Source organism: Tachysurus fulvidraco, chromosome 14 (genome assembly GCF_022655615.1).
Source record: "Tachysurus fulvidraco isolate hzauxx_2018 chromosome 14, HZAU_PFXX_2.0, whole genome shotgun sequence".
NCBI lineage: Eukaryota > Metazoa > Chordata > Actinopteri > Siluriformes > Bagridae > Tachysurus > Tachysurus fulvidraco.
In genome coordinates, this window is record NC_062531.1 from 4,379,793 (window position 1) to 4,407,439 (window position 27,647).

The 27,647-nt window shown below is 37.9% G+C and overlaps 1 protein-coding gene and 1 non-coding gene across 5 annotated transcripts; one reads left to right on the plus strand and one right to left on the minus strand.

Moving 5' to 3' along the window:
- Window positions 1-1,241: 1,241 nt before the first annotated feature.
- pnck (pregnancy up-regulated nonubiquitous CaM kinase) lies at window positions 1,242-27,281 on the plus strand. 4 transcript variants are annotated; one of them, XM_027151339.2, is made up of 16 exons: window positions 1,242-1,319; window positions 1,424-1,538; window positions 1,690-1,740; window positions 8,832-9,099; window positions 9,933-10,023; window positions 10,573-10,642; window positions 13,563-13,694; window positions 13,977-14,051; window positions 15,888-16,026; window positions 16,241-16,364; window positions 17,245-17,320; window positions 18,206-18,318; window positions 19,322-19,400; window positions 20,549-20,636; window positions 24,610-24,700; window positions 25,911-27,281. In XM_027151339.2, the coding sequence occupies exons 6-16, from the start codon at window positions 10,578-10,580 to the stop codon at window positions 25,919-25,921; spliced, it is 993 nt and encodes a 330-aa protein (XP_027007140.1). In that variant the 5' UTR covers window positions 1,242-1,319; window positions 1,424-1,538; window positions 1,690-1,740; window positions 8,832-9,099; window positions 9,933-10,023; window positions 10,573-10,577; the 3' UTR covers window positions 25,922-27,281. The 4 variants fall into 4 exon arrangements, with proteins under 4 accessions (XP_027007140.1, XP_047678808.1, XP_047678809.1 ...); XM_047822852.1 differs by having other exon boundaries at window positions 9,933-10,642; XM_047822853.1 differs by having other exon boundaries at window positions 1,424-1,528; window positions 9,933-10,642.
- On the minus strand, window positions 24,064-24,226 carry LOC113645951. Its single transcript, XR_003441336.1, has one exon. It is a non-coding gene; the product is annotated as a U1 spliceosomal RNA (small nuclear RNA).
- Window positions 27,282-27,647: the final 366 nt, after the last annotated feature.

Below are 27,647 nucleotides of genomic sequence, written 5' to 3' on the forward strand. Positions count from 1 at the left end.
AATAATATTCACAAGACAAAGACCAAATCAAGAAATGTTATTTTTAGTTAGTATTGAATGGATTGTTTGCATTAATATTTTGTTTGTGCTACAACTCTGGTAATAAGAATAGTGAAATTTCACTCTTTTGGTTGCCGTCTTTGCGTTTTTCCGCCGATTAACGTTATAGATAAACGCCTCCAGCTCTGACTGCGCGTGCACGCTGCGCGTACCTGTGTTTCTCCGTTCAAATAAGGCAGACAGCTGATGACGCACTTTTGAAAGACTACAACACACGCGTGTAAAAGCAAAGTAAAAAAAAATCGCTCTTGGATCAAACTGATAAATAATTTTCTTTCCCATCGACGACATGTCCTGCATTTTAACGTAATTTTTATTGTTTATTTTTGAAAGTAAAAATTATACTTTTAGTTTTAGAGTGGCTGAGATCACAGACAGGGGGCTGAAGCCACCCTAAAAAAGGCCTAGAACTAGAGCCCCTGGTATCTCATGATTTTGTGCATCCATGTGAAATGGTATCTCATGATTTTGTGCATCCATGTGATATTGTACTGCTCAATATTCCAAACATCCAAAATATTGGATCACAAAACAAATGTTAACCAAGGAATCATCTAGTATAAACCTATAAACATTTTTCCATTCATATTCTGACAAACTCCGCCCACAATATCCACATTCTTCTCTACCACAAATGATGGACTAATTATTTTGTTAAACAAGTGCACTTTCTTCTTATACCACAGCAGTTAGCTAATTGCATTTTTTTAATGAAAAAAAAAGACGTTTTTTTTAATCCTCTTGTAGATTCATTATACCTTGAATTCCGAGTCAGAAATTCATTTCTTCCACAGGTCATCTGAATAAACAGCCAACTAGCATACACTGATATATGATAGTGTAGTATTCGCTAATAAGTAACATATAAGCGAGGCAGAATCTGATCATGTAATCATGAGCAGCTTTGTTTGCTGAAACGTTTATTACTCCAAGGTTTTATTAGTGGTGCTCTGATATAAGGGTTAAACTAACAACCTTAAATAACCTGAAAAGCTTTATAAAACTTTTATAAGTTTTACCTCACCTCACGCAGAAGGCCATAATCTCCTTCAACTTGTTGGAGATCAAGCTTTTACATTCATAACGGTCACCCAAAATAAAGGCCACCAAGAAGGCCATGTGCTGCACTACACAATGTCTGGAATGCTAGTAATGATGTAATCTGCCACTTTGCCCTTACACTAGAAGAAGAGCCTCCAGCGCTTTGCTTCAACGTGTCTCCAAGTTTAGCCTCATGACTTTACAGCTGCCTTGCTATGGTTAGTCTTTTTTTTTCTGAAATAGCTAATCTTGTCTTCTCACAGTGATGACATTATAAAGGAGATCTTGTAGTAGTATTATACAGTGCTGTGCTTAATTCCAGACAGACATTTCCACAAAATTTGGCTGCAGGTCAGATGACACGCAGGCTGTTGTCCTGATCAGTGACCTGCCAAGCGAGGAAGCAGCATGCAGGACGATTTTATTGGTGAGCAAAGGTAACATTATAGTTCAGCTAGGTAAACCAAGCACTGTTTTTTTGTTGCTCAGGTGTAAGTTATGACATCACTTTATCAAATGAGCCAAGCCGTTTTGATAGACAAGGTGCAGATCATTGTCATAAATAATGTAAACGACTTTCTATTTCAGTGTCGGTCAGCTGTGTGGACGTGACTGCATTCGGCAGTGGTGTGGTCAAAGGTTAGATTGGTTTTCGATTACTGCTCTTTTTCTTTTTATGGTAAATGTAAAATAGATTCCACAATTTATGAACTACTATTACCATGAACTTTATGAGTTCATGCCTGTAGACCTAAATATTCATGCGGTTATCCAGTCAGCTAATCATGTGGCAGTTATACAGTGTATAAAATCATGGAGACAGGTCAATGTTCAAACATTAGAATGAGGGAAAATCTCATTTTACAGCACTTTAACATTCTATATTTAAATATCCACATTTAATATTAATAAAAACACTGTATATGAATTGAATACGTAATTAAATCAGTAATTCTTCTTCCACCACTAGTCTGAAGACATGCGCTATAGGCCGACTGGCATCTTTAATTTGTCTGTAGTGTGTGAATGTGTGTGTGTCAATGTGTGTAATTGTGACACGTGATTTGTTGCCACCCCAGTTTGGGTGAATAATCCAACTTCATCTTATTACATATGCCACATTTAGAGCTACCATTTATTTACTTTCTTTTAGTTAAATGGGTTTTAGTACTGATTAGTGGTTACATCTGTGTATTGCATTTTATTATTAATAATGATAATGAATGCTCTTACACACACACACACACACACACACACACACACACACACACACACACACACACACACACACACACACACACACACACACATTTCTCTCTGACTCATCATGTCTTTTTCTCTTCCTCCTCATTCTCTCTCACTGTTCCCTCTTTCTGTCTCTTTCTTAAAGTCTACGTGGCGATAATAAAGGCTTCTATGCCCCAACTTCATTCATTTCATCAAATTCCACTCCTATCATCTAAGAACCAGAACTGATTAAACCACTAGCTGAAAAGAAGAAGACATAACATTAACCAGACTCCAGTCACAGAAATTTAAGCTTCGACTGTAAGAAAATATTTTCCTTACATTGCGTTCACAAATAATGTGCTTAACCTAATTCTGGCCCATCTTCAGCCATTAGTGTCGGCTGATATTTAAAACGTCATTATTCTACGAAAGAATAATAAACGTGTTGTTATTCGGTGAATTCCTGCAAATGACGTTACTCAGGTGTGCAAAATTCTCTATTCATTTGTTCTACTAGAAAATAATCAATAGTCTACAGAAGCTTGTAAGCACTTGTGACTTAGATGCTGATCCTTATCTACTGTAGTGTTGTGATAGAATTTCAACAATAATAATAAAATATATAAATAATATTCATTCATTCATTTTCTACCGCTTTATCCGAACTACCTCGGGTCACGGGGAGCCTGTGCCTATCTCAGGCGTCATCAGGCATCAAGGCAGGATACACCCTGGACGGAGTGCCAACCCATCGCAGGGCACACACACACTCTCATTCACTCACGTAATCACACACTACGGACAATTTTTCCAGAGATGCCAATCAACCTACCATGCATGTCTTTGGACCGGGGGAGGAAACCGGAGTACCCGGAGGAAACCCCCGAGGCACGGGGAGAACATGCAAACTCCGCACACACAAGGCGGAGGCGGGAATCGAACCCCGACCCTGGAGGTGTGAGGCGAACGTGCTACCCACTAAGCCACCATGCCCCCTATAAATAATATTAATAACAATAATATATAAATGTATTTAAAAATGGACTGATAAGATGCAGATTTCTAAGGCAGCTCTCAATTTCAGGCAATAAAATTCTTACGTATTTATGTATGAATTTTTGTAAAACATTGTCAGAAATTTGTAAATGAATCCCTATAACAGCCCTGAATATAAATGACAAAAAATTTTTTTTGAGTACATCTCTCATTCTAAAATGAGGCCTGAAGTGCCCAGCTTTCAACGTCTGAAAATGGTGTGTGTGTGTGTGTGTGTGTGTGTATGTGCGTGTGTGACTCATCGTGGACGTGCGTGTTTTCCAGTTTGCAATGACTGCATGTGGCACTGACAGCTGAATCTGCATGGACCTCAGAACAGAAAGTGTAAGGTAGCATCAAAGCCTGCAATCTTTTTCTGGAACCCAGAACTATGAAACATCCAGTAACCAGAACTTTGCACATCCCAGGGTAACACTGAGTAACCAAACTAGGGGCTATGGAGTTTCTCTTACAACCCCACCTTTATTTGTAAATGTAGTTACAAATAAAGGTGGGGTGGTAAGAGAAACTCACCTCCTCCTCTTTATTTTGAACAAGTGTTCCTATGGCTATGAAGGTCACAGTCAAGAAGCCGTGTTGATTTGAAGAGCGTACACACTGTTTTAGTATTATTTCACGATCCTGACATGCTGTTCTACTGTATAGTCATGGATAGTTCAGAAATTAAATGGAAATTTCTCAACCCATTAAAGTCTATTAGTAATTCAACAAAAACTCTGAATGACTCTGACTCACTGGAGAAAAGAGAACAAACCAAAAAAATGCTGAATTCGTAATAATTCAGGTGCTGTGTTATAAATCTAGAACACCTGGAACCTGTAATATTTGTCTTTTTAATGCTGTGTGAGGACAAGAATGTATATTGTGTGCCACAGCAATCCAGGACATGCCAGTGGTGTGAGGAGAAAGATCAGCTGTCACGTTCACGTTATATATATATTTATTTAACAAATGCTCTGGGTTTAATATCTTAATCTTAAACTCCATACTTAGAAATATTTATGTTAGTCAACGCTGGTTTAAGGTTAATGTAAGACACGGCTGCCATCTAGTGGTAATATATATTTATTGTACGTCAGTAATGATACATGCCTCAGGATAAAAAATTTCTTTTTGCGCTTGAAATTTTGCAGTTTGTGGATTTTCAACAGAATTGTGCAGAATTTGTAGAAATGAACAATTGTCATTATTTGGTTTATAATAATTAATTCATGTTTATGGCTTACTTATTCTAATCCCTATTTTAGGAAGCATGTAATTTACCCAAAATGATCTCAAACTGATTCACTGATTTACGTAATAAATGAATTTTATACTTACTGTAAACACACAGATGTTACGATGCATTAACGTTTTGTGTTTAAAGCCCAAACTTATGCAAATGATGCTGGGAAAATGCATTAAGTAATCACAATGTAAAAAAATATATATATTTAATGTTAAAATGTAATATATTTTAATATATGTATAAACGGTCTGACTAATTTATTTAATTTTTTAACCATTAATTAAATGTCATAGCCATGCAATGAAAAAAATATGGTTATAATGCCAGTCATGAGGGAGAAAAATTTAAATCTGATGCTGCACAAAACCCAACAATGCATAAAAACCAAGATATCCAAGCACAAATATCCAAGACTGTGATACAAGGTTAAAACAATTAAATAAACCCAGTTTGCTTTTCTTAATATGAGAAATAACCAATTTTCTGTGTATTTGTATGCAAGATAGTGACATCACAACTTAAATAAGTAATTTAAAAGAAAAAAAAGAGCTGTTGTGTATGCATACAAAATATTATTTACATATATAAATATACATACATTATTTAAATTTAGAGCATTTTAATGGTATACAGGGCACTGTTCAACCACAAACACACCATATAACACTGCTGTTTCAACACTGAACAACAAACACAACATAAAACACTGCTGTTTCAACACCTGAACCACAAACACAACATAAAACACTGCTGTTTCAACACCTGAACCACAAACACAACATAAAACACTGCTGTTTGAAACACTTGAACCACAAACACAACATAAAACACTGCTGGTTCAATGCTCGAACCACAAACACAACATAAAAAATGTTATATAGAGTTTCCTTACTGAAATCTGAAGTCCACAGAAAAAATAGTTCCGACTCAGGAAAGTTAAAGGGTGGCTAATGTGAGCACGCGACAAATGATGAATTTTGTGTCGCAATACAATTTAATTGTATTTAATTACAGACAATATATTTTGGATTAGGTTAAGTATTTTAAAAAGACTTATAAAAAACACATTATTGTTACAGTTGAAAATACCTTTATTAATTTATGTAACATTTACTTGTTTTTACACAGGATAAAAGGATATAAGCATTAACAAGCAAGAATGCATGTTTTTTAATGTCATAGCCATAGCTTTGAGGGAGCTTGCTTTCTTTCTTTCTTTCTTTCTTTCTTTCTTTCTTTCTTTCTTTCTTTCTTTCTTTCTTTCTTTCTTTCTTTCGGTGTGTTGGCCCTCTAGTGGTCACATACGTGTATTGCATTTTATTATTAATAACGATAGTGCTTTCTTTCTTTCTTTCTTTCTTCGTCTGGAGTTCGGGGGGGATTTCGAACACGCGGGGGGAGGAAAACGCCAGAAATGCTGGAGAGCAGCTTCGGGTCCTCTACTCGTCTCTCTCTCTCTCTCAACAAACACAACACCACAAACCACACACACACACACACACACACACACACACGCACACACACACACACACACACACACACACACACACACACACACACACACACACACACACACACACACACACACACTAGTATTCTGATATCCATAGAACTCCATGTAAAAAATCCTGAAAATAAGCTTTTTTGTGTAGTGGGGTTATGGCGCCACCTTTTGGTAAAAAGTAAAAATACAAAACCATGCATGTTTTTTTAATGTCAGGGCCATGCAATTATAAAAATACTATTAAAAGACTATTTTAAGACTTTTAAAACAATACATAAAAGCAAATATTGTTAGTATTGTTATTGTTAGTAATCTTTGACAAATCCAAAACTGTGATACAAGGTTAAAAAAACAGTTCGCTATATTTATTCCACTTAAATTACTAATTAAAAATTTCAAATTATGTGTTTTATTTTCAAATGTTTAGTAGTTTAGTAGTAGAACCTCAGAACTGAGGTTGATTAACAGATTCGTTTCTTTCTTTCTTTCTTTCTTTCTTTCTTTCTTTCTTTCTTTCTTTCTTTCTTTCTTTCTTTCTTTCTTTCTTCTTCACATTTCCTTACATCTCTCTCTCTCTCTCTCTCTCTCTCTCTCTCTCTCTCTCTCTCTCTCTCTCTCTCTCTCTCTCTCTCTCTCTCTCAAACAAAATAGAGAAGACAGGATTGATCAGTCCCACTTCTGTTTTTAAGGCTCTAGTGAAAGCTAGAGTCAAAATTGATTTTAATTTTTTTAAAGCAATGAATGATTTGAGCGCTTTTATGTTGAAATGGTGTTATGCAAATGTTATCTGTTTTATTGATGATGATGATGATGATGAGCTAATTTTTAACACCCTTTTACACTAAACATCTTTTAAGAAAAAGTGCTGCTAGTTTTTTAACATTGTATTGTAATTTATTGCTTATTTAATAAAGCTGAGTTAAAAAAAAAAATCTATCTCTCTCTCTCTCTCTCTCTCTCTCTCTCTCTCAGATTTTTCTCGTTACTGTTGAATTTATTGAGTTGTCTTGTTTTAGTTACAGACAATATATTGTAGATTAAGTTAAGTGTTTTAAAAGACTTAAAAAACACATTAATTGATGAAAATAGCTTGATTAATTCAGTGTTTTTCAAGTTAGTGTGTTTTTTTGTTCTCAGGTGTGGCCCTCTCTCTAGGGGTCACATCAGTGTGAGTGCATGGGCTAGAGGCGGAAGGAGGAGAAGGAGGGATGCGCGAGATCGCGCTCGATCTAGCGCAGCGAGCGAGCGAGAGCGAGCGCGAGCGAGGGGGAGGAAGGCGGTGGGCGGGCGGGAGGGCAGGCCGGGCGGGGGAAAAAGAGGGGAGGCGGGAACGCGAAGCGAAAAGGGGGAGGGAGGGATGGGAGGAGGAGGAGGCGGGCGGGCGGGCAGGGAGGGAGTGCCGGGCGGGGAGAGAGAGAGCGAGAGAGGAGGAGAGCAGCAGCAAGAGAGAGAGGAGAGGCGAGGGGACGGCGGACAGGGAGGGGGAGGGAAGGGCGGACGGGAGGGGGAACAGGGCGGAGGGAACGAGCGAAGCAAAGGTGAGGAGGGCCGGGGAGGGCGGGAGGGGGGGGAGGAGGGAGGGAGGGGGGGAGGGGGGAGGGGGAGGGAAGGGAGGGCGGAGGGGAGGGAGGGAGGGAGGGAGGAAGGAGGGCGGGAGGGAGGCTTTTATTTTCTGGTCTTTTATGTGAGTTCTTTGAATTTATATATCTAAGAGTTTTACTCTTTAATGTTTGAATTAAGGAAATTGTAGCTTCTTGTTTTTAAATACAGAAAAGAAGATATTAAGATTAAGTTAATTCTTATCCCGGTATTTTTTTATAAAATATAAAAGGACTTAAAAATTTAAAAAAAGAACATGTCTAATCGGATTAATTTTTATTAAAATCGGGTATTTTAATTCAAGTGTTGTGTTCTTCCCCTAGTTGTGTGTGGGGGGGTGGGGGGGGTGGCCCAAACGACCTGAGGGCTGTCCGGGCACATGGGGGTAGTGCAGGGTAGGAGGAAGGAGAAGGAGGGCGCGGGAGCGGGGGGCGGCGTCGCGCGCGAGCGCGCGCGCGCGAGCGACGCGCGCGAGACGCGTCGCGCGCGCGCGCGCGCGCCCCCGCACCCCGTGGGGGCGGGGCGGGGGCGGGGCGGGGGACACGCTGGCGGAGGGACGGCGGCGCACGCGGGCGGAGGAGGTAAGGAATGGGGAGGGCGGCGGGCGGGCGGGCGGGCTGGCGGGAGGCGGGCGGCAGGGCGGGGGGGCGGGCGGCGGCGCGGGCCAGCGGAAACGCGGGCCGGACAAAACGGGCGCGCCAAGTAGGGGGCGAGGGACTGTGGAAGGAAGGGAAGGGCGTGAGGGAAAGGAGAGGAGAGGAAAAGAGCGGGAGGGAGGGGTGAAGGGGGGAAGCGGGGAAGGGGGGGGAAGAGAATGGGAAAGAAAGGTGGAGCAAAGGCAAGGAAAGGGCCTGGCGGCAGAGCAGCACAGGGCGAAAGAAGAGAGAGAGAAAAGAGCTCGAGAGAGCGAGAGCTCAGAACGAGAGAGAAGAGAGAGAAGAGAGAGATATAGAGAGCGAGGAGATAGGGAGTGAGGGAGAGAGAGAATGTTAATGAGGGCTCAGCCTAAGTAGTCCTCTTGAGTTGAAGTTTTTCACCTGCTAAATGTTTAGGTTGGACTGAGCACGAGTCTTTCAGCTCTTCACTTACACAGAGAATGGTTTATGTGTTCAGGAGATGAGTGTGTGAGAGAACGTGCTCTCGGTTTGGACTGAGTGGGGATCGTTTATGTGTTTGGATGATGAGTATGGGAGGAAGAGATGGAGCGTGTACGACGGATCCCCCCCGTGCCCGTACATGGAGAGAGCATTCGCTCAGCTGCCTGGATTTCTTCCACCACACACAAACCAGATGCAGGTCTGGAACCGAGACGAGAGCTTCTGAGCTCCTGATGATCTCCACTGAAAGAGTGACAGAGCAGAGAAGAGTGAAAAATCACCCTGTAATGAGAAGCACATCATCTCTGACAAACACCAGTTTCTTTTTACTGTGCATGCATCTATACACACATGCACACACACATGCGCACACACACATGCACACACACAAACACACACACACAATCACAATCACACACATGCACACACACAAACTTCACTCTCTTGTCTCATTCCTTTGGTTCATTTTTTTGTTCTGTTAGTGATTTTATATTCTGTGATATTCTACTTCTTTCTTTCTTTCTTTCTTTCTTTCTTTCTTTCTTTCTTTCTTTCTTTCTTTCTTAGACATTTCTTTCTTTTTCAGTCTCTTTATTCCACTTATATTTATATTCTTTCTTTCTTTCTTTCTTTCTTTCTTTCTTTCTTTCTTTCTTTCTTTCTTTCTTTCTTTCTTTCTTTTTCAGTCTCTTTATTCCACTTATATTTATATTCTTTCTTTCTTTCTTTCTTTCTTTCTTTCTTTCTTTCTTTCTTTCTTTCTTTCTTTCTTTCTTTCTTAGACATTTCTTTCTTTTTCAGTCTCTTTATCTCTATTCCACTTATATTTATATTCTTTCTTTCTTTCTTTCTTTCTTTCTTTCTTTCTTTCTTTCTTTCTTTCTTTCTTTCTTTCTTTCTTTCTTTCTTTCTAAAGAAAATCTCTCTCTCTCTCTCTCTCTCTCTCTCTCTCTCTCTCTCTCTTCTCTCTCTCTCTCTCCCTCTCTCTCTCTCTTGCTCGGTCACACACACACACAAACTTCATTCTCATTCTCACTCCTCTTTTTCTTAACTGCGTGGGTGGTCAAGGTCGTTTGTGTGAAGTGAATGTGATTTTTGATTAAAAAGCTCTGCGCAGGTTGGATGTTGGTGACGTGGCCACATAAAAACTTTTTACTTCCCAGTTACTGGGCATTGCGCATCAACGGTTCAGTGGCAGCCATCTGCAGGTAATCTCTAATCTCACTCATCCCTGATTTTATTCTTCTAGCCTTTATTCTGTTGTAGTATTGTGCTTTCTAGAATGGATCAGCAGACTGTGTGCATGTGGAGATGGAGCTTAGCTTGTTTACAGTCTGCTTTGCTTATGTAAATAATTATGTAAATTAATTTCTGATGACTGGACCATGCCACAGGGTGAATTAATATTCTTAAAATTAATGATCACTAGCTGTGTTACATAAAAGAATTTGCAAGCAGAGAATGAACACCTGTAGGCCAAACAATAACAAGTTAGGTAGGATTTAAACATTTTTAGGCTGAGATATTTCAGTCAGGTGGATTTTAATATAAGTGTTTTACACTGAATGTGCCAGAAAACCTGAAAAGTGAAACAGTAAGCTGAAGGGAAGGGCATTGCTCAGAGGTACAAGATTTTATATTTTTTTAATGAATGTGTTCAGAAATATATATATATATATATGTGTGTGTGTGTGTGTGTGTGTGTGTGTGTGTGTGTGTGTGTGTGTGTGTGTGTGTGTGTGTGTGTGTGGATAAAGTGAAAATGCCTCTACACAAGAAGGCAGACGACATCCATGCTGTATATGAGCTGAAGGAGAAACTGGGAGAGTGAGTCATTCTACTGCATGTGTCTACTAAAATGATGATCCTCATATTCAGTACAATTCATTATGGATATTTGTCACACACACACACACACACACACACACACACACACACACACACACACACACACACACACACACACACACACACACACACACATACAACCAGACACTCACACACACAACCAAACAAACACACACAGAAAACCAGACATACACACAAACACATAAACAACCAGACACACACACAAACATGCAACCAGACTTAAGTACAGACACACACACACACACACACACACACACACACACACACACACACACACACACACACACACACACACACACAACCAGACACACACACACACACACACACACACACACACACACACACACACACACACACACACACACACACACACACACACACACACACACACAACAAGACACACAAATATACACACAGGCAACCAGACCTATACAGGCACACACAACTTGACATATACACACACACACACACACACACGCAAAAAAACATTAAACAGAGAATTCAAACACACAATAGATACTCTAGATTGATTAAATATTTTTTATGGTAATATATATATATATATATATATACACAAAACTATATACTGTGTATATAAAAACATGAATTATATATAAATTAGTCATTTGTATTGTGATCTCTGTCTATTTTTAATCCAAAATAAAGTATCAATATTTTCAGTTAAAAATTTGTTCATAGATTTCAAATGAAGCAAATATATGAAGATGATATTTGATTTGTGTCAAATCAGTGTATTTTTTAATTTTTTTGTATCTTTTTATTGTGTCCTGTGAGTGTGAACTGATGAATGAGGTGGTAATTGAGGTGATGAGTGAAGTGATGAGTGAAGCGGTGAGCGATGTAGTGAGTGAGATGATGAGTGAGGGGATGAGTGAGGTCATGAGGGAGGTGATGAGTGGTGTGATGAGTGAGGTGATGAGTGAGCTGATGAGTGAGCTGACAAGTGAGGTCATGATTGAGGTGACGTGTGAGGTGATGAGTGAGGTGATGAGTGAGGTGATGAGTGAGGTGATGAGTCTTGTGATGAGTTAGGTGATGAGTGAGGTGATGAGTGAGGTGATGAGTGAGGTGATGAGTGAGGTGATGAGTGGTGTGATGAGTGGTGTGATGAGTGGTGTGATGAGTGAGGTGATGAGTGAGGTGATGAGTGGTGTGATGAGTGGTGTGATGAGTGAGCTGATGAGTGAGGTGATGAGTGAGCTGATGAGTGAGGTGATGAGTGGTGTGATGAGTGAGGTGATGAGTGAGCTGATGAGTGAGGTGACAAGTGAGGTCATGAGGGAGGTGATGAGTGGTGTGATGAGTGAGCTGATGAGTGAGGTGATGAGTGGTGTGATGAGTGGTGTGATGAGTGAGGTGATGAGTGAGGTGATGAGTGGTGTGATGAGTGGTGTGATGAGTGAGGTGACGAGTGAGGTGATGAGTGAGGTGATGAGTGGTGTGATGAGTGGTGTGATGAGTGAGGTGACGAGTGAGGTGATGAGTGAGGTGATGAGTGGTGTGATGAGTGGTGTGATGAGTGAGGTGATGAGTGAGGTGATGAGTGAGCTGATGAGTGAGGTGACGAGTGAGGTGATGAGTGAGGTGATGAGTGAGCTGATGAGTGAGCTGACAAGTGAGGTCATGATTGAGGTGACGAGTGAGGTGATGAGTGAGGTGATGAGTGAGGTGATGAGTGAGGTGATGAGTGAGGTGATGAGTGAGGTGATGAGTGAGGTGATGAGTGAGGTGATGAGTGAGGTGAGATTTATTTGCCTTAAGGAAAATTCCAAGGTGTACAGATGACAAAAAAAGGTGCATTTACTTCTAGGTGTTAATTCAACAAGTTTCACTGCAAGTGCGAAAAGAAGATACTGTAAAGGACGGGTTTGTTTGACTTTCTTATAATAAAAATCTAAGGACAAGAAAGAAAGAAAAAATATATAGGTAAAGATAGATTATATTTTTGTTTAAATCCTTTTCTAAATTATTTGAAACATAAGCTTCATAAGCTTCTTAAAATTCATAAGAAATGCATAAGAAAATGAAAATTCAGAGCTGTTTAATTGTCTATGTCCAATTATACAAGTACTCAAGTACAATAATCAATAATACATTAATAACATAAATAATCGTATTTTCAGCTAAATATGGTGATATTTTTTGAAGTTAATCTTAACACATTGTCATGGCAACACCAAAAAACATTGCTGCCAGAAAGTAAAAACGTTTTTATTCACAAATTATAATAACAAATAGTAAATCACAGAACATTCCAGAAGTGAGAAATATTTAATTTATTATTTCTAATATTTATCAAATTACTATATTATATTATAATAATATTACTTAATATTATTTCTATATTTGTAGGTTTCAGACATTTCAGACAGAAATCTTAAGTGCAATGTTTGCAAAATAATTTTGTACATATATATATATATACACACTATTATTTTATTCTATTTTAATTAATTAAAATGTATTTTAATATTCTGAAGCTTACTTTATTTAACTAAACTAAAAGAACACATACTTCACCTTCTGCTAAAATCAGTATTTGCATTCGATGCAGTATCTGTTCCATTCTAATATTGTGTTCACGTTCAGTTATTCCTCTAATAATTAGCATTTTGAGTAAACAACTTATGTTCTCAGTAGGGGGAAAATTATTTTCTGTGGTAATCTCGCAGATGCTACATGTGTGCTATAGACTGTAGAAGACAGAGATTAGGTTGCCAAATGGTGGAAGATTCCTTTCATTTAAGTCTGAATTTTAATTATATTCAATGTTATATGAAATCAACACTATGAGTGTTAGTTCTACACAACACAATCGAAATGTTTACGTGTGTGTGTGTGTGCTTGTGTGTGACAGAGGCTCATTCTCAGAGGTGAGAGTGGCTCAACATCGCCACACACACAAGCTTGTAGCAGTGAAATGCATCCGCAAAAAGGCCCTGAAGGGTAAAGAGTCCATGCTGGACAATGAGATTGCTGTATTACGCCGGTGAGTATATGTGTGTGTGTGTGTGTGTGTGTGTGTGTGTGTGTGTGTGTGTGTGTGTGTGTGTTTGTGTTGTATGATTACAAATAATTTTCACATTTGGACAAATCATAATGAATTATCTAAATATAAAAATCCAGATATTTTTGGATGTCCCAGAAACCATGATCTACAGAGTGATGGCTAATTCACTGTAATTGTGTTCAATATAGTGAGCTACTCAGATAGAGAGCAAAGGAAAATAACAAGATATGATGTTCTGTCAACATTTCATTTTCTCTCTAGAATCAAGCATGACAACATAATTTCCCTCGAGGAGACGTTCGAGACGCCTACAAAACTGTATTTGGTAATGACACTGTGAGTAGACCTGTTAAATAAACACCCAGCTTAGTTCAGTGTCGGGTTTCAGGGGAAGAATTTAACACTGCATTTCAGTTTGTTCTGTCATTTGTTCCAATCCTTCAGGCTTTATGTAGCCTTTCAGTAAACAAAATCATAACCAATGTGAATGTGGCAAAACTAACCAGTGTGTAAAAAGAAAGACAAATTGGTCTGTTTGTGGAGTTACTTCTGTCTGCTGAAGCGATACAGTCACATAGAGACACTGTGTGAAATCTCCACTCCCAAAGTGGAAAGATTGATCATTAGAAGCCAGCAGGGACTTTAAAGTTGGCGTCAGAAAGTGTTTTTCAGACAGTTTCTTTTTCACAGTCTCACTTTATCCCCATGAGTCTAAACAAGATCTTTTACCTCATCCTCCCTTGCAGCTGTAAACTAAACACCCGATCCAAATCTAATGGTCTTTGGCCTAAGCTAACTCTTAACTAACACCTTCAGGATTTTGTACGGATCGTAATAACTTATTTAAATGTTTATTATAAATTGAAAGATACAAAAAAAATTTTCTTGATTCTTATCTAAAAAGATTATTGTAGCTGTTCTCACATTTACAGATTTGTTTTTTAACCACACAGTCCCGCCTTCAGAACGATACAAGACATGTGGGAAGAGGCTTTGTGTCTTTTTATTTAATTGACATTTATACGCATTCACACAGTTATGTTTCTAACGCTGCAGCTAATGCTTTATAATCAATGTTTAATGATATACAGATTAAAATCTTGCATAATTTAGCTAATCATTGTTATGGCTAAGCATTCTGAAATTTATTTAATATTACACTAGTGCCAGTATGTAAGGAGGCTCCAGTGATTGTCTTTAATTTGATCTTTACTGATTCCCACCTTGTTTGTATTAAGAAGTTAAGCTGCCCACAGCTTTTATTCAGAAAAATCCTCCTGCAACTACTTTGCTTTTAAAGTATCTTCTGCATATCTAATCCATATCTAATCAGTTACTAAATGTTGTAAAATTATCTTTTCATGCTTTAGACACCTTGAAGAATTCGTACTGAACTATTACAATAGGTGCAAATGTTCTCTGATGCTCAAGAAGACGACGTTAAGATCCAAGGGGGTGTAAAAACCTTTGAACAGGATGATTAGTGACCATTATTTAGTCTTCTGTGAAACATGTAAATATCATTTAACTTCTGAAGAACAGCACTAAATGAAAAAATTAGAAAATTATTTAAATAAAATAGGGGGGCACGGTGGCTTAGTGGTTAGCACGTTCGCCTCACACCTCCAGGGTCGGGGTTCGATTCCCGCCTCCGCCTTGTGTGTGCGGAGTTTGCATGTTCTCCCCGTGCCTCGGGGGTTTCCTCCAGGTACTCCGGTTTCCTCCCCCAGTCCAAAGACATGCATGGTAGGTTAATTGGCATCTCTGGAAAATTGTCCGTAGTGTGTGAATGCGTGAGTGAATGAGAGTGTGTGTGTGTCCTGCGATGGGTTGGCACTCCGTCCAGGGTCTATCCTGCCTTGATGCCCGATGACGCCTGAGATAGGCACAGGCTCCCCGTGACCCGAGAAGTTCGGATAAAGCAGTAGAAAATGAATGAATTTAAATAAAATAACAATTGACACAGTTCAGCTAGTTCAAAAGTTTACACCCCCTGGGCTTTAAATATATTGTGCAGCCTTCTTGGTTTAGTGTATTTTTACACAATTTACACCATTGATTTGTACCTAGGGTAAGACAACATCGTGCTGTACAACTTCCATGTTAATTTTGCCATTTCATTATCCAGTCCATTATCCTGCTTAAACCATCCATGGTGTGTTCTTGCCTTAGGGTGACTGGAGGTGAGCTGCTGGATCGAATTCTTGAGCGAGGCAGCTACACAGAGAAGGATGCCAGCCGCGTCATTCAGCAAGTCCTGGAAGCTGTTAAATACCTCCATCAGCTTGACATTGTACACAGAGACCTGAAAGTAATTCAGCATGACATATCATTTCTAAAGTATTATTATTACAATGATTATGTTTACGCAATTTATAAACTCAGACAAATAAGGTGAAATGAAGATATCCAACAGTTGACTATTGTGCACAGAGACCTCAGTGTAACACTAACAACACTTGTGCATCACATGCGGTCTCTTTCTTTGTATACAAATAATAGTTTATTCCCCTTTTGCCCCCTAGCCAGAGAACCTGCTATATGAAACACCATTAAAAGATTCCAAGATTGTCCTTAGCGACTTCGGGCTGTCTAAAATAGCAGATCAAGGCATCTTGTCTACTGCTTGTGGAACCCCTGCTTATGTAGGTATGAGATTCTCATCATCCTGTATTACATTTAATTGACACTGCCTTACACGCTGTTCTAGTAAGTTTATTTTCAAAATAAACTGAGCTGATTATTGGTAATATGAACTACGGAATATAAACTTGTGGCTTGTGGGTGAGTTTCCAAGATGCATCAGCGCTGTAACATCATCTTTCAGTTATTACAGGAAATTTAATATTTGTTTCATTTTAAATTTTAATAGCTTCTTAATGTTTTTGGAGAAAGTCGCGCATGATGTACAGTGTACACAGCCAGGACTATGTTCCTAATCTTCACTGATAATCATAACTAGCCTGCTAACATGAGCTAATCTGAAAGGATTTCTGACAGGATTTTGTTTTCCTACATGTACATGCTCATAAACATCACCCCTAATGAACATAAACTAATCTGACAGTATTTCTGAGATTCATTTAAATTAAAATTATAAATGCTGATAAATTTCAATGATAACAATAACTAGTTTGCTAATAAGATGAGCTAATCTGACAGGTTTTATGAGAGGATGTTAAACCATAACCATAAACACTTCACTAACAATGATAGCTATGTTGCTAACTGGAATGAATTTCTAAGTCAGGATTTTAATATTCAGAGTGAAAATACATAATAAATATGTACTAGTCAAATTCATAAATGTTACAAATAAGTTAACCTGACAGGATCTTTATTTATAGTCACAAATGCTATCCGAAAGGAGTCATATTTATAAATACTCAAAATCTTATTATTAAGGTTTATCTGTGCGTACACGTGTGTGTGTGTGTGTGTGTGTGTGTGTGTGTGTGTGTGTGTGTGTGTGTGTGTGTGTGTGTGTGTGTGTGTGTGTGTGTGTGTGTGTGTGTGTGTGTATATGTAGCTCCTGAGCTTCTACAAGAGAAGACATACGGCAAAGAAGTAGACTTGTGGGCCATGGGAGTGATTTCATTTATAATGTAAGTGTACATGCATAATTCACAAACATATAGTTTATAGAAAATAAATTGTAGATGAATAAATTGTAGAATAAATTGTAAATTTCAGATGATACTTGTGAGTGACGTGACATACAGCTAAGTATGGTGACCCATACTCAGAATTCGTTCTCTGCATTTAACCCATCCAAAGTGCACACACAGCAGTGAACACACACCCACACCGTGAACACACACCCAGAGCAATGGGCAGCCATTTATGCTGCGGCACCCGGGGAGCAGTTGGGGGGTTCTGTGCCTTGCTCAAGGGCACCTCAGTTGTGGTATTGCTGGCCCGAGACTCGAACCAATAACCTTATTGTTAGGAGTCGAACTCTCTAACCATTAGGAAATGTTAATTACAGATAAAATGTATCTAATTACATATAATATGGGAAAGATGTGGAAGAACTTGTCTGACCTGCACAGAGAGCTGAACAATTTTGGGATTTTGCATTTAAACAATTATCCAGAGACACTTATGTTATGTTATGTTATATCTCATTTATACAACTAAGCAGTTCAGGGTTAAGGGCCTTGATCAAGGACTCGACAATGGCAGCACTGGGATTTGAACACACAACCTTCCAAACATTATAAACACAGAGCTACTAAGTCTGGGATGAACTATAACACAGATTTACCGATGAACTCCTCACCCATAAATCACTAATGCTTCAAAATCTAGTGTAAATACTTCGCAAATGATTGAAGCTGATTATAACATCAGACATAAAAAGACTGCAGATTTGTAGAGCAAACTTCAGGAAGCTCATCTGGTTGTGATAATCAGCTGTCCAAATACCTTTGTCCATACAGCTTATAACAGTAAATTCTTGACATCCAGTGTGCTATGTATGTCTACAGGCTGTGTGGATATCCTCCGTTCTACGATGATAATGACACTCAACTCTACAAACAGATCATAAAGGCAGAGTTTGAGTTTGACTCGCCGTATTGGGATGATATCTCACATTCAGGTACTGGATATCCAAAACAGGATCACTGATCAGTTTAGACCAGCCATGATGACAGTAGAATTCATTTAGACTGAAGGGAAAATCCTACTGGGGATCTACAGCAATACAGTTTAGATTAAGGTCTAACCCTTTCTTAGCTTCTTGAGGATCTAAAATGGATAATACTAACTTTATTCATCTAATGCTAAATCTATCTATCTATCTATCTATCTATCTATCTATCTATCTATCTATCTATCTATCTATCTATCTATCTATCTATCTATTATTTCTACACTATTTATTTCTACATTATTTATAATTTTCTGTATGATTTGTATTATTTTCCACCATAGTAGTTAATTATACTTTTATTGTTATTTTAATATAATTCTATACTTAGTAATGAATGCACATTTTCACAATTTATTTTTCACTTTATTCACTTTTTTCCTTATTGATTTTATTTTTATAATGAGGAAAGTCAAAAAAAGCAATTCACTACATAGGTATATGTAGTTTTAAATTCATATCAAGTTAATCAAGTACTTAATTATACTTGACATATTCGTATTTAAAATATGCTGGAGAAATTTTTGCGCAACCACCTTAACCACAGGGCTACCACATCCCCAAAACTTGTTGGTAATTATATTCTTTGTAATAAATGATTTTACTTTGTTTTGGATTCCCTACAGTATGTTGATCCCTGCAATGAAGAACTGAATATATTTTATCATTCTTGACTCTTCGGCTGATTATTAAATTTGTCTTAAATGAACTTCGGATAGTGAAAATCCATAGAGTAATAAAGTTAAAGGTATTTTCCTTGCAGAAAAAAATGAAAGCAGGAAAGAAAACATTTCAAGTGAATAAAATACCATTTTGAAAATTTCAGACTGAATAAATGGAAAAACATTACTCACCGTGATTCCCGGCTCTAAGCCGAGCGCCCGCTGTGCGTGCTAAATGGCATTGATCCTGTTGTGTTTCTCTCCTGTGTTTTTCCTCCTAATGCTCCCAGCCAAAGACTTCATCGTCCACTTACTGCAGAAAGATCCGAAAAAGAGGTTCAATTGTGAGCAGGCCTTGCAGCATCTTTGGTGAGTTTATAAATAGCTGGTAGTGAAGTGATGGAAGAACAGAGGGGTCGATCTCTGGTGAAAGAGATGTTGGCCTTCAAAGAGAGAGAGAGAAGTAGACGGAGAGAGAGAGAAATGTTCATTTGGATATTTTAAAAGCATTGCCTTCAATAGAGAGCGATTGTTTATCTCTCATGCTACACTTATGACACAGGTTTACTTACCGTAAATTAAAATGCTGCTATATAAATTCCTGCTTTAATAACCACAGTTTTACCACAGGACAGTTGAATCATTTAATACGAATGGTTAGTACTAATTTTTTATAAAGTCAGCCTTGTTACTAATCATGGTCTTATATTTAATGTGCTTCTTATTTTAATACATTATTGTTTCTATAGGAACAGCTATATTCATAAGAACTAGCGTGCTAGATGCTCCATTTAAACTAAGCCTAATATTAAAAAGAACAACAATGATGGAAGAGCAGGTTATTGTCAAGTTTTCTCTGAAGAGATTATTATGGATGGAGTCTCTCGTTTCAGTGATTTGTGTTTTCCTATGCAGAAAATTTCTTAATTTTATAGAAAGTGTCATAGAAGCCTTTATTATCACCATATATAAATTACAGCACACTACTTTCTTCGCATATCCCAACTTTGGAAGTTGGGGTCAGAACACAGCGGCAGCCATGGTACAGTGCCCCTGGAGAAGGGAGGGTTAAGGGCCTTGCTCAATTGCCCAATAGTGGCAGCTTGCCATTGCTGGGGCATGAACCTTCTAAATGATAACCCAGAGCCTTAAACACTTGAGCCACCACTGCCCCATTTTTTATTTAAAAATGCCCCTTTATTTTAAGAGAGCTAGCATTATAGCATTATATTATAACAGGGAACGGCCTTCAAGGACTTTCCCCAATATTAAATGAATAAAATAATGTAATCAGTGGTGGACTACTGTAGTGTTGGAGAATAATAGTTAATGAACATGAACATGAATCTGGTGCAAGTGTCATGATCGTGTAGTACACAGTGGATGAGGTTTGGAATTTGGATGGCAACAGTAACATAGGGCTGCATCATACCAGTCTTTCTTTTTTTTACAGTATTATTCATTAAATAAAACACATATATGTTTATATAAATTTGTTTACATTGTTACATTGGCAGGATTTCAGGTGGAGCAGCTCTGGAAAAAAACATCTACGGTTCCGTGTCCGAGCAAATCCAGAAGAATTTTGCCAAAAGCCAGTGGAAGGTGAGAAAGCACTTCAGCTCATTTGTGAACTCCATGTTCTGTGAAAGCCTAGCAGAATCACATTTATTTTTGTCTTGTATGAAATTACTTCAGAGTGCACTTTCCAAATGCTGCTTTCTCGACTTTGTAAAGATGTGCAACTAGATGTGTAATTGAAGCCGTTGAAACTGTTGGGAATTTTGCTCATCCATTCTACTGGAAGCCGAATTCAACGACAGCAATTAGACAAATGCTGATATAAAATGAAAATTTCAAAACATTTTATGACATTGTATATTGTTTTATGACATATAGAATATTGTGAAAACACAATATTCTAGTATTAAAAATAACTGAAAATAAATTGCAAACATTAAGTTCAGGGATATGGCGGCGTTTCAGAACAAAATGATTCATTTCATTTATGATGTATTTCATTTCATTTATGAATTCGTTCTCTGCATTTGACCCATCCAAAGTGCACACACACAGCAGTGAACACACACACACCGTGAACACACACCCGAAGCAGTGGGCAGCCATTTATGCTGCGGCGCCTGGGGAGCAGTTGGGGGGTTCGATGCCTTGCTCAAGGGCACCTCAGTCGTGGCCGGCCCGAGACTCGAACCCACAACCTTAGGATTATGAGTCAGACTCTCTAACCATTAGGCCACGACTTGCCCATTTATCCAGATTCAGATGCATTGGTAGACTCCATAAACTGAAACCAAGATAACGATCAAAAGTTAAAACTGGGAAATAATGAAGAAAACACAAAAAGAAAGAAAAGACATTTCAATAATTCAATAAAACCCACAGATTCCATCAATTCAACAATAAAACCCACAGGTCAAACAAACAACAACAAAACAAATTGTAACACTAACATGTTCAATCAAGGCAGGTAAATAAAATATGTAAAATTGCTAGTCAAAGAAAAAACACATGGAACGATGTGATGCAATTGTGAGATTTTGAAAACATTTATATGTATTTGTTTTCATTGGACATATGGGTTCCTTCCATATTCTTGCTTCCTCATCCTTTCCAAAAACATGCGTTGTAGGCTGAGTAGCATCTCTAAATTGTCTGTAGTGTGATGGGTAGGCACCATATCCAAGGTTGTCTCCCACCTTGTGCTCTGAGTTTCCTGTGATAGACTCCAGGTTCCCCATAACCCTGTTTTAGGATGAGTTACAGAAAATGGATGGATGGATGGATGTATAATTTTTGGTAGCATCCAAATCAGAATTAATTGCTCCATAACTAGGATTTAAATGCAGAGATACTGTATTTTGGCACATCATGGTGCATGTACAATATCAGTGTGTGTATAGAGCATAGAGTAGATAACAGCATGCGAATCTTGTGTAAACATTCAACTTTTCTGGAAGACTCATTTGAAGTAGTTATGAAATAGAAGGCAGTCCATTTATCTTTAGGTCTTTTTTTAATCATCGGCCAGACTTATTCTTTCCTGCTAAAGAATGTCTGGTTGTCTTCATCCTTAGTGTGGCCATGTATCACCTTCCTTCACAGGAAGAGAGCATTTGACTGAAAGTGGAATGGAAAGTAGTAGTAGTGAAAGTCTACTTTACACCATTATCTGTATTATAAACTGACTAACTAGTTTTTTTAGGTCAGCAATGTCTGGAATCACACACAAATGACGAGTTAGGATTATTAAGCGTGAGATACCTCGAGTTACTGATATGCACAAACACATCTACTGATCTTAACCTCCCCAAAAAAATGTTTTTTTGGGGTTTTTTGTGTTTAATTTTCATCCACAGTGTATAGGAGTTCATGTTCAATGTGCCAACCCTTCAGAAACTACCGTTTTGGTGGCTTTGCTCTTCCACTGAGTGCAAAATGTGTCTGAAGTTACACATCTCATTTTTTTATCAGTTAGTCCTTCATCTTTCGCATATTCGTATATTTTCATGTTCTTTATATATTGTTTATTTATATAATTTTCCAGAATGAACACCATGGAACATCATTCGAGACCAGATGTTTCCAATCCGCTGACTATATCTAGCTCAGAAAAGCTCAATGCTGTCACTTTGTTTAAAAGTTTGTCAGTCTGATGAAAGACAGCGCACGTAGGTTTATACACACGGAAGCACAGAGAGCCCTCAAGATTATAACTGGCAAGAATGTAAAAGTTGTGACCAGATAAGTGTATAATATACAGTAGATCAGACGTTGTTAGAGTGGAGCTTCTGAGGCTGATGAGATTCACAAAGCACTAATGTTGACGAAAAAAAAAATCAATAAAAATTATTTGAATTTATTTGAATTATTTGAAAAATTATTAGTTATTTGAGGTTAATTTATTGTCTATTACAGAAGCTCTGACAGTAGCTCCAGCTAATATATTAATGCACTTAATGTAATATGTTTTTCTTGCTGTAGACACAGCATACACAGGGATTCATATAGTGGATGCTCCAAATAAACAGATTAGGACCCTGCTCTCTGTTTTTTTAGCATGTTTGGAAGGAGCATCCAGTATCAGTGCTTTGTAACATTATGCTTTAGTAAAGAACGAATTCTGCATTTACACATACGATAAATTGCACCAGAGTTTATTCATTTCCGTCGAGAGCTGTCAACTTCCTGGCAACCGTCAACTAGATGTAGGCGTGTCCAGACAATGCAACAAAGATGAGAACTCGAAGCAACTCCGTGCAGCGACTACCAATGGGAGTGAAGACAAGACAGAGCACACATGATCCCTAGCAAAGAGCTCATGCTGCTTCTCCTTCGTCTCATATAATTATGAGGCTGAATTCTGTATGCAAAATTGTGGTTTCTTAACATAGAATTTGTGGGAAAAAACATAGAGGCTAGTTAAGAAACAGTTAGTCACGATTTCACAGAAATGCCAACAATCAGACCCACGTCCAGTATAAAACAACACTTGAGAACACAACGTAATTTGGACATGACATGAAATAAGCAAAACACTAATACCCGAAGACATGACGGCATCACTGAAACAAAAAGCACAACATGGATGAACATAGTAAAGAGCCTTAAAACCGAACACAACACCGAGCAATGACTTGACAAAGACAGACACAAAAGGACAGGTATACATAGGATAACACATTAGGAAACAAAACATGTTGGAAAGCACTTGACATTCAACAAGCTGTTGAGAAACACCTGCCACCACCCTCTGGTGGTCTCACAGGGAATTGTAATAGTAGTTTCTGAAACGGTTATTAATTGAAATTGAAATTGGGGAATAGAAACCTTTATTATTGCCACATAGACATTACAGCACAGTGGAATTCTTTTCTTCGCATATCCCATCGGGAGCAGAGAGGGTTAAAGGGCCTTGCCAAATTGCCCAACAATGGCAGCTTGGCAGTGCTGGGGCTTGGAACCTAAACTTCTGATCAACAACCCATTGCCTTAACCACTTGAGAAAAAAAGGAGGGAGAGTGCAAATGCAATCCCCTGTTATCAGAAATTAATGCAGTCAAGATTCCTGCATTTGGGGAATTCGCAAAGGTCAGCACAACCCGAATGCAATGGGTGAGCCTTGCTTTGGGCAAACCGTCTCCTTGATCACGATATTACCCCTGCCAGGTACATAACATGTGATAAGAATAATTCACTTGTTTCACATACATAATTATAAATATGAATGCCACATGCAATACCAAAAAAAAAAACATTGTTACCTAGTGTTACCGTTGTGTAAGAGGAGAAAACAAACAACGTGCTCTTGTAGGAAAATGATCACTTTTTTGGTGTTAACATTATGCCACCAATCATGCCACCCTGCCATTGATTATTTTCCTACAGCATGCCCAAACATTTTCTATTCCTTATGCTACATGGTGTATGTTCCAATTTTAAACCAGTTCATGCTGATAGATCATTATCCAGCAAAAGCAAATGTTAAGATGAACAATGAAACGTGTTTGCCTGATTTGTCTTTTTTTTGTATTAAAGTATTACTGACTGTGTGTTTCAGAGAGCTTTTAATGCCACAATGGTGGTGCATCACCTCAGGAAGAAGGCCCATGTGAGTGAGGAGGAATATCGAGACACATCCACAGGAACAGGTGAGGGAGCTTTTTTGTACAAATGAAGCCAACGGAGAAATTTAAACCACCACTACCTGTTATTTATTTATTTATTTATTTATTTATTTATTTACTTACTTATTTATTGAGTGTTAGCTATGTTTGTTTACAGTTTAAAATATACCCATAGAAAGTGGAGTTCTTTAGCCAAATAAACATTCATTCATTCATTTTCTATCGCTTATCCGAACTCTCGGGTCACGGGGAGCCTGTGCCTATCTCAGACGTCCCAACCCTGGAGGTGTGAGGCGAACGTGCTAACCACTAAGCCACCGTGCCCCCCTAATAAACAGAAAATAGTAAAATGTTTTTAAATATTCGTGTATACAGAATTTTTAACTCATTTCCCAGAGGCCAAAAAAATGGAATTCGTGCCATGTCTCAATCCACAGTGGTGCTTAATATGAAGCTCATATGAAAGTAGACACTCAGGACGTTTTTCCCTAAAATACTAGTAGGAAACGTTTCATAGAAAAGTTAAAAAAAAACAAAATTGGTAATTATTGTCCCCACATATGTTTCTACCTTCAAAATAAATGGTGATATTAAACTTATTTCTGCTCTCTGAGATGCCCCGAGTGAATGTTCATTATTATCTTCAGCCACTAATATACTAAAATTCTGAGTAAGGTTATCCAACAGTGGGGAAAACACACGTCTTACACTGAAAGCCATATTCTACAGGAACATCATCACATTCACTGGAAGACTTATCTGAACTGTGTTCTTATAGAAAATTCATCAAATCATTTGTTCAACACTTTGTGACCAATAAGATTTAAATATTCAACAGTAATGTGGTATAATGGTATAATGGTGAAATATGAGCCACGTCAGAACCCAGCATGCTCGGTCCTAATGAACGTGGCCTTTTGATCTTCATATATGACCCCCTCACTCACTTATCATAAAACCTGCCTACTACAGCAACTTTTTTGTTGGTTCCAGCAGAAACCCAGCTCCACCATGTAGCACCTTTACTGTATATTACACATTAGAATCAATGCTTAGCATTACTGAGAATTTTTCTGTCCAATCAGCCGGAGTATAAAACCCACTGCGGCGACTCAGTCGATTTTTCTTTATGGAGACTTTCCAATAGGAAAAAATAGGTGAATTATTTGATATCCATTAGTCATGTACAGTTAATGCAAGCATTTACTTTTTAAATGTTTTTTTTTTGCTCTAGAGACCTCATAAAATCCAACTGGCAGAGGACCAGAAGTCAACACGCGCATACATCTGATTGAGCATTTGTCAAACAGACCCTGCGTTCTGAAATGCTGATGTCGGCTCTATGTGCTGCTTTGCCTGATATGAACCAGCAGGACTTGTACAGACGCCAGATGGAAGCGAATTAGAGCCTCTTCGGAGCCTAGTCGTCACCATCACTGTATAGGATTAGGGATAGAAAACTGCAGGTACGCTTAACGCCATGTTGTGAAATGTAATGTATAAAGTGCATGCTGCTATTTGTATTATTAAACATTATCAGCCAGGTAATGTTTCTACAGTTGCTGTGGCTAAATTGATAGATATTCCATCTGTTCAATGCATCTGAAAGTAAATATGATGCAAAAATGTTCCATATTAAATCATATATTATACTAAATATAAAGGGTCGAAGCCTTCAGAATACATTCATAAGCTTTAGATCAAACTGAGGTGACTGTTCATGATTGTTGCTGCTGCACAATATTTTTCTTTATCTTTTAGTTTTTTGTGACGTATAGCACATGACTGAAATTTCATTTCCATTCAAATTCATTTAGCCCATATATTGGCGTTTAAAAAAACAAAAGTAAAAGTAAAAAAAATAATTGTTGTATTAGTGCTTATAGTGCTTCATAATAATTTTATGAACCTCCTTTACCCTGAAGACCACTTTTTGAGATTTGTCTGTACAACATTTTGAAAGAATGGTCCATTTAAAACTTTTATGCACTGACTAATGCCAGAAACTGAACAAACGCTATGGAAAAATATCTGTTTGTTTTCTCTTGGTGTCTGCAATAAAATGTCACCTCTGTGATAAAAGTCTCTTAATAAATTTCTCCTCTCTAAATTAACACATATGAGTATCTAATAGTGATGAGAATTCTGGATGTGTTCAGTGAGTCAAATGATTTAGCTCCCAAATGACTCACTGCATTTATTTTTTAAGCAAACTGAAACAACTTTGATATTTTTTTTGAGTAGTTATCGTTCCCTCCAGTAATTTGCAGCATTTTTATGATCGTTGTGGCCAAGAATGCTTTCTTATTTTTGGAGCTATACTCATGTTTGAAGTACATGAATGGAAGAGAGCTGTGTGTCTTGATGACATCAAACCATGTCTGCAGAAAATTGCTGTAATTTTTACAAACTTTCAAAAAAAATGTTTTTTTAAACTTCCAAAAACATGAAAACCTCCTTTTTCAATCACAAAATTACTAAATCCTAGAAGAACTGATTTTTTAAAGGGCCTGAAATTGTTAAATCTTATCCCACTTTCTAACTGAATGAAATGACCTTGTTGTTAAATTTGATTAATGATTCAAATGATTCATAAACTGTATTTGACTCAACACTCAGAGAGTCGACTCAGTTGTGAACAACATCTCACTCATTTCCACAAGGCTGTTTATATATATATATATATATATATATATATATATATATATATATATATATATATATATATATATATATATATATATGTATGGTTACATATATTTAAACGACCATAATAACGAGCAAATACTCTGTGAAACTAAGGAGATCTGAAGTCCGTGATCCTTACACCAATACAACATTTGTTGACTGTATATTACAATCACACCCCCAGTGTCACCCATATGAGGATTTATTATTATAAAACAATTTTGGGAAGGAGTCTCCGGTGTCAGTCGGGCCTTTATTTAGTCACATATACAGTACAATACAG

Excerpts from the sequence above, each read along its gene's own strand:
- pnck (XM_047822852.1), top strand. The coding sequence starts at position 10,467 with ATGTGTTCAGAAATATATATATATATATATGTGTGTGTGTGTGTGTGT. Across the intron at positions 17,321-18,205 it reads GGAGTGATTTCATTTATAAT|GCTGTGTGGATATCCTCCGT; the intron begins GTAAGTGTACAT and ends GTATGTCTACAG. Across the intron at positions 19,401-20,548 it reads CAGGCCTTGCAGCATCTTTG|GATTTCAGGTGGAGCAGCTC; the intron begins GTGAGTTTATAA and ends TTACATTGGCAG.